The sequence below is a fragment of the Alligator sinensis genome, unplaced genomic scaffold (assembly GCF_000455745.1).
Source record: "Alligator sinensis unplaced genomic scaffold, ASM45574v1 scaffold408_1, whole genome shotgun sequence".
NCBI lineage: Eukaryota > Metazoa > Chordata > Crocodylia > Alligatoridae > Alligator > Alligator sinensis.
Window position 1 is genome coordinate 1,010,020 of NW_005842319.1, and position 8,188 is coordinate 1,018,207.

The 8,188-nt window shown below is 39.0% G+C and overlaps 1 protein-coding gene across 7 annotated transcripts in view; it reads right to left on the minus strand.

Annotated features, from left to right (window-relative positions):
* Positions 1-1,925: 1,925 nt before the first annotated feature.
* DROSHA (drosha ribonuclease III) overlaps positions 1,926-8,188 on the minus strand; it is a 123,820-nt gene continuing 117,557 nt past the window's right edge. For 6 of the 7 annotated variants that reach the window (XM_014522220.2, XM_025209954.1, XM_025209955.1 and 3 more), the window contains one exon: positions 3,901-5,809. In XM_014522220.2, coding sequence (XP_014377706.1) covers positions 5,679-5,809 — 131 coding nt within the window. In that variant the 3' untranslated portion in view covers positions 3,901-5,678. Of the gene's footprint in view, positions 3,875-3,900; positions 5,810-8,188 lie in introns of those variants that run through there. The other variant, XR_003095207.1, reaches the window with a different exon arrangement.

Consider the following 8,188-nt stretch of genomic DNA (forward strand, 5'->3'; position numbering starts at 1 on the left):
CAGATGAGAATTCTGGCTCCCCTCCTCAACTACTGTATAGCCAAGCAAGGCAACTGGTGCCTCCCCTCCCCAACTACTGGCTAGCAGAAAGCAGGTTGTCCAATTCCTCATCATTACATTGGCCACCTTTTCCTTTAGGAAAATATATTTGTGTGTGCTGTCTATTGCTCCCATCCATTCATAGACAATGCCTCATTGCCTGATCTATCAAATTAATCATTGTTAAATATGATTTCAGTCAAGGTAAAGGAACCTGGTTAGAATGTGATTCATTTTTATAGCATTAATAGGACATTGCATCTCAGATTTATTCTAAAGCTTTACATATATAAAACAAAACAAAAACTTCAGCTGTGCTCAAGGTATCACAATAATCACCCTTCATTATATAGGCAAAATTACTTTGAACCATGAATAGCAAGGTACAATATATAATCTGTAGAAAAAAAAAAGAAGTTTCCAAGTTCCAGAAGTTTAAAGCATTACACAATTCCACTAGAAAAAAAGGAGATGGGGTGATCAAGACATCTAGAATTAACTCCTCATACTTAAACAATGCAAACAGTTGGCTTGTAAAACATATTGCCTGTAATATTAAGTATTGTCTGATGTAGGAAGGCAGACAAGCAGGATCCTCTTTTGATCCTTCTGAATTACAGGAAGAACTACATTCAATAGCATCCTTAACAGCTGTACTTCAGCTCTACTGAAGTGTGTTAAAAGTAAGAAAGAATACATCACAGCAGTCCTAGAGCTAATGGTTTCCACTGTATTGCCATTGTAGAAATTTTCAAGGATTTTAAATTTCATCAGGCCAAGCCTGGGCATAGCAAACAATAATGATGATTAATTTTACACAACTTTTAACAAAATACCTCTTTAAATAAGATGACAACTAAAGCAACAAGATACACCTTTTCCATTTTTGCTTTTAAAAACATGTCTAGGTAAAGCGCTGAACATATGCACATTTAAAGAAAGGGAAGATACAAATAACTGTGCCTTTCAGGTCTTATTGGACCCCTGCAAGTTCAAAATATTTTTGTTTGATTTACCTTCAGGCCTTGCCCTGAGAATAAGTCTAGAAGAACAAATGAGAATTGCACTGTAATTTCAGGGTTGGAGTATTCAGGCTTTAGCACACTGAGGCGGGAGTCTCCTGGCATCAGTGATCTTCCAGAGAAAGCGCCCTGCTTTTTTGTGCATCTCATGATTAAACCAAACACCATCTATTAGTAGGCAACAGATAATTTGGCCCAAATCGGGGACAGTGATTTGATTCATATCACTGTCCCCGATTCAATTCAACTGAATCCGAATCCGAAGATTCAATGCTGATTTGGAGAATCAGCAATTTGGCCATAGACACAGCTTTAAATGTTTTTTCTACATACCTCGCAATGCTGGGGCAGATAGAGTGTCCCACAGGAGTGCAGGGGGCCCCCCCACATGCTTGGCAGCGAACATGGAAGTGGACCGGAAGTACTTCTGGTCCATGTCCGGGTCTGCCGGGGAGCATGTTAGGGGGGCCCCTCTGAGGCTCAGCAATCATCCATGGGGGGACCCCGGGTGCCTCCTCAGAGCCAGGAGGCACCAGTCACCAAGCCAGGGGGGTACAGGGGACCCCCACGCATTGGGGAGCCCACCACGCTTCTGTGGGATGCTTCATCTGCCCCACCATCACAGCATTCATGAGCTGCCTGGTACCTAGAGATATGTAGAAAAAACATTTAAAGCTGTGTCTATGTCCAAATCACTGAATCTCTCCAAATTGGTTTGGAGGGTTCTGATTCAATTTGGAGAGATTGAAGGGTCCTTTGATTTGATTTGGAGATTCGGCCACCGAATCGAGCTGAACCTCTGCTGAATCGAATCAGGGACTGAAGCTTTGCACAGCCCTAATGTCCAGCCAGTTAACGTAAGTGTACTGATGATTCTTACCAGAAGTTAAGGCATCTTATACCAACACCAAAGTCTTTTTACACGTTTGGTAAAGCAGTGGTTCCCAACCTTTTTTATACTGCCAACAGGCAAACTCAAAAGAATTTTGGAAGATCAAGTATAGAAGTGATCTAATTACATATTTAAATATATGAATTTGAATATGTAAAAATTACATTTTGGTCCACCTCCCCACCCTCCGTCCCGTGTATTTCCCCACCTGTATCCCCCCACGGGTGGGGCTGGGGAATTCTGCCTGGCCTGGTGTGGGCTCTGGTACCTGCACCTCGCTGGGTGCAGCCAAGGTGGTGGGAGGGGGCCAGGGTGCATGGAGCCAGCTGCCTCCTTCCCAGGGCTGCCCTGCCACCCAGCTTTAACCCAACATGTGACTGCCGATGACATGATGTGCCATGGCCTGGCAGTCAACCCTCTGTAGTCCGGTGGTTGGGAACCTCTGTGGTGAAAAACTATGCAGTCTATACAACTGGTGCACTATGGCAGTGTATAGTTCATTATGGCAATCTACTATATCACTGCTTAAACAGGCCACAGAACAGTTTGGAGCCAGTATACATGTGTGACATAACCAAAAGGATCCATCTAACCAATCAGAAAAATATTTGTAGGTAATCAGCATAAAGAAATATGGTCTAGAAGACTGGACTACATTTTCTAGACTAGAGAATATTTTCCCTCTTCCTCCTCACCACCCAGAATTTGCCCCAATGGAAAGGAAATATGTATACCCATAAATAGCTCTTAGAGTTACTTTAAGATTCTCTACAAACAAAGCTCATTTATATATTACCTGAATGAAGAAAGTAACCATTTTCCATGTCTATTTTCTAAAATTTATCTCGTTGTTACTCATCCTGGATGTAAGGTTTGTCAATAATTTCATTTTATGACACAGGAAAAGCTACTTTGACTCTATGCTACTTCTGCAGGAAACTTCTAGAGGTGATTGGGAGGAACTGTCATTTCCCTGTCTCTTACACAAGCCTCATGATTATTTTGATGAAGATTCATCTTGATAAGCTAATGGACTCTCACATACGCAGGTATGAACATGGATAAGTGTGTTGGTATATGTGGATAGGTAAACTGATCTTGAAGACATGACCTGAAAAAAAGGCCCAAGGAAGGGTTGTTATTTAGGCTGTGCCTTGCTGAGGGGCTGTCCAAAATTGACAGAAAATTGCTTTCAAGGAATTAAAAACTATTCACTTTTTTCTCTGTGTAACCAAGCTAAAAATACATAATTTAATTTAACTTACAAGAAGTATAAATGCAGGCATGTTTAGCAGTTGTTTTTCTAAGTCTGTTTTAATTAACTTTTTTTTTTTTAAATAGGATTTCTATTTATATGGGGAATTTCCAGGAGACTTCCTCAAAAAAGAGGATCAGAAGCGCTGAAGGAAGAAAGACTTTGTGGAACCTACACTCCTTTCCCAATCAATGAACTGGGGTGGAGGAGTCTGCTCTCAGCGTTGCATCGCCATGAGGTTGTGGGAGGTAAACAAAAGTGCGACCCTGAAAGACCAGGACAAGTATTGAGAGTAATGGCCAGTCACACTTAACAAGTTGGTTCAATATAGCTAACAATGGGGTTTTCGACTTCGACCTTTCTTCTGAAGGGTTTACTGTGCCTGAATGTGGATGGGGAAAGTTTCTTGTTTGTAGGAGTGTTGGAAGCACATACTTACCAAAAAAAATAGCATGAGTTTCAATTCAACACAGGACAGAAGGTGTCTGGGATATGTGTTGAGTCCTCACAATGCTTAGCCACACTAGCTTCACCTTCTCCAACAGCAATGCCAACTGCTAGAGCAGCTAGACCAGCTTCAGGCAGTCTGGCAGAGCAGGGATTATGGATGACTTAAAAGTTCTGTCAAGGCAGGCTTCTCCCTCTGCTGTTGAAACCTTGGTAAAACTGAAATCTCTAAGATTAGAGTCAAGCTTATGATTTTTAATGGGAATTTGCATGTTAAGATATGTAATAAAATTAGCCATGTTGACATTTTATAATGATAATAGAAACAGCAGTAAAGAAAACCATGCAACTTACAAACCTTTTGAATAATTAAAAGTATTCCAAGATCCTCAGAGTGAGGCACAATAGATGGGGAAATATCAACATACATCGCTGGCCACTGACTGCTGTTACCGAAAACCTGTTCAGTTACATGGTGGGGGTCTGGAACCAAAGGAAATAGGACTCTTGTGTGTTGTGCTATTACAACATGCATAGTGTATACATACATGAAAAATAAGATGCAGTTCTCAATTGAGCCAATCCCTAGGGCAGGGGTGTCCAAACTTCTCAAAGATGAACTACAGTAGCATTCAATACAGATCATCTCCTTGATTCATATTTTTTCTCCCTATTCCTACGAATTAATGTGTTTCCTTAGGTTCTGAAATGTATTTAACACGCCGATCCATAAATAAAAAAGAAATTACACAACAGGAAACAGTGAAAGAGCAATGTTTCTAACTTCACATCTCATGCTGTAGTTTCAGAATCATGTCTTTTTGTGCATATAGGCTTTAATTTAGGTGGCTCAGAAATGCAATTGTGTGGTGCAGGTTGTATAGCTTGAATTTTTCTGCTACCCTGTTGTTCATTTCATTCTGACAATGTGCTCTTGGGAATTCTTGTCATAGGCTTTCGAAGTACTTCAGACACCTGATAAATCAACATTACAGAATACCTTTAAAACCTGGGTGAATCATCTGAAAGAAACTTCCCTTAAAAATATACACTTGTGAGGGTTCCTTGTATGAGACTTGCATTGCTATATCAGATGTGTTTTCTCAACCCAATGTGTTATCCTCAAACACTCTCAAATTTGCACACAAGCTGCAGATGTACACAATTTGATAGCAAAATATAATCTGCAGTGTGCCACACTGCATTTTTCTCGCAAAATAGAAGCAATAAAATTTTTGCTAGAATGGGAAACAAGGAATAAGATTAACTTTGTAGGTGTAACTAGGCTCAGATTGTACAAAAAGGCAAGCAATTCTCTGCTTCATAATTATCATGTTTTCCTCACAGAATCTTTACAACAATGGCTTTCAAACAACAACTTTTCACATGCAGCTATTATCACTCCCTAAATATTTCTAGAGTCTCAGGTACATTGTTTCAAACAACAGTCTAAAGACTGAATATTATTATGAGGAAGTTACTGTTGAAGGACAAAGAGCCTATCAAGGCCCCGATTCAGCAGAATAATTAAACATATATATTACTGTACGCTTAAAGCCTCTGCTTCAGCATTCTGTTGATCTGGTGTTGTAAGTCCTTTTTCTCCTGCAGCACTAAGACATTGTAATCAAGTTGCAGGTCTTTGGCACAGTTGCATTTAAATACAGGAAACACCAGATAAACTCGTTTTTTCTTCTTGTAGAGGTTCTGAAATTAAACACTTTATTGGTTCGTAGAAGACAATTAAAAACAACAAAAATTTCCCCATAACATTTCATAAAAACTAAAATGACTTTTAAAAGAGCGTATGAAATAAAAACCAACACCCTCACATGGTACCACTAACAAAAGAAACACATTTTTTTTTTCTTTTCCTTTTTTGCTAAAAGAGAGATTATGATTATGTATTTGATGTCAACAGGTGCACTTCATTCATCATCTGCATGAAACTAGGTTAGGTCTCCATAGGCCACAGTCAGAGTTATTAAGTAAGTAAATATGCCACCGCTTCCGTGCCTTCCTTTTATTTCCTGGCTTCTTCGGTCTCATCTGGCTCTTTCTCTTGATGCTCTCTTTCCCACCTCATTTCTTTCAACTCTTGTCTGTATTTCCGTTCAATGAACCGTTTCTGATGGGCCATCTGGGGAAAGTTATCTGACATGGGGAGAAATATTTTACATTAATAAGAGGAGGAGAGAGAACAGGGGATGCTTCAATTCTTATTTTATTTTTCACTTTTATGAGATGGGAGGGTGGAGAGTTGCATTATTTTCACTGTGCCTCATTCATATGTCCTGCATCATAAGGCCTTAGTTTAAAGATGATTTCAACATTTGTTTCCTCTGCTACAGAGCACTGCTAATTCTGATGCACTCAGAAATAGTATAAAATGCTGACATAGGAAAATGGACAAGCAATACTTGAATTTCATATTTTGTTTCTTAGGTAACAGGTGGCCAATACTGGAAAAATAAAGTGAGAATATATTCAACACATTCTCAGCAGGGTTTTTTTGTTTGTTTTTTAGTTTCTCATTCTTTCTAAGCTTTGTACAGATGTTCATATTACCATGATCATTTTTATTTAGAGCAAACAAACACAGGCTAGATGGCCAGAATAATCTCAGTGTTCACAATAGGAAAATGACAGCATAGCGCTGAGTTAATGTAACTGCATTTAAAACCACTCTCAAGATGCAGCAAGTTAAGCCACAGTTCTGTGGGTATAATGATATTTAGATGAATACTGTGACCTGGATAATTGGTATTTGGCCAAAGATCAATTCAGCCAAGACCAACCTGCTAAGGGTGGACTGCGAGTAAACAGCTGGAGGAGACAGCAGAGATGATATCAACCCTTCTGATTAAAGGCATTTGTCTGTCAATAGTCATCTAGGTTCTCAATTTCGAGCTGGAGCTTTTATAAAATCATTTTACAAAACTGACTAGAATAGTCTTCAATTACCATGAGAGTATAGCTGGGAGGATGTGACCTTACTGTTCTCCATCCATGCCTTTGTGACCTAGACTATAGCAGTGTGTTCTATCAGGGCCTATGCCCTGCATATGTTCATAAATGATACAAGAAAATAGAATCCAGCGGCATATAGCCAGCAGTGAATCTCACTGGGCTCATATGGTTGTAGTGTTCTGGGATTTGCATTGCATTCTATGTCTAGGATGAATTTGAAGATATTAATTTTGACATATAAAGCCCTAAACCAGCCTTGGACATATCTGCACCTGACAGAATGTTTCTCTTTCTGGATAATGCTACCACAACATGATGTCCAGAGAGGCACTCAAGGAGAGCTTCATTATAAAGGGTGACAGCATGTGTGTAAATATGTGGGAATTTGGAGAGCGTGTTCTCCAAGAGCACCTCTGCAGCACGTTCCTGGTCTGAAGCAATCTGAATTTGCTAAACTACCTAACACAATGCAAGAAGCAACTAGTTGGTGGGACTCCTGGTGGAGTGGGATGAAAACGTACTCTATTGCTCACTTTGATTTATTGACAAGAACATCAACAGGTTTTATTATGTTATGCTACTGGGCATCATTCCTATATAAATATAGAGCATTTAATTATCAGGGCAACTACAGCTTGTGTACAGCTTTCTGTATTTAAAAGATTGAAACTATTTAAATAGGTAACAAGCCCACAACATTTAAAAAGAAAAAAAATAAACTGTTAAACATCGTTAATAGGGTTCTGGAGGTTTTTAATTTAATTTGCTGTGTGTACCATAAAATAAAAACATAATTTTCAGTATGTAACCTGTGATTTATATTTAATTCTCAATTAATTTGATGGTACGTAGCCTCTACACATTTATGTACCATTCATGATGTAGAGGATAGCAAAAACCCTCAATCATTTAAAGTTATTTTTAAACAACACTCAAGGCATGAAAAAAGTCACAAACATTACCCTTATATAGTCCCAAAAATATTTGTCTTAAAAGACCTTTAAAATATTTAGTTGGCAAAGTTTGAATTTTATGGACTCTTATTACTGCTGAAATAGTTTTGAGGAATGGCATTCTGAAAGATTATGTTAAGAAGCAAAGATTTTGTGTATGTATGATCTGTATATTGTTGATCATTTGGAAAGGATAGCTGGATTCTAGAACTGCTATGAAACTATTTTAGGGCAGACTCTTAGCTGGTTTAGACTGATACATCTCCACTGAAGACAATTTACAGCAACAGAGAATCTACTCCTGTGTTCTGGCCCTTGCCTCTTCAGTCAGTATTTAAATCGCTATATTCACGTGCAATACACATCCAAATTAATGTTTAACATGAATATTTGCAAGCATATATTTGTGTGTGCATATACTTAGTCATTTAATCACTTGTGAGTTTCTGACCATGGAATGCTACTGCGGCTGTCATGCACGTTAGCATAGGCTACTTCTAGATCTCTGTACAAGCAACGAATTCACCAACTAATTGGGGCAGGGTCTTGCTGAAGCCCTTGTTTTCATGCAGTTCTGAAGCCCAGGGAATGAATGCTGTTGCTGTTTGCT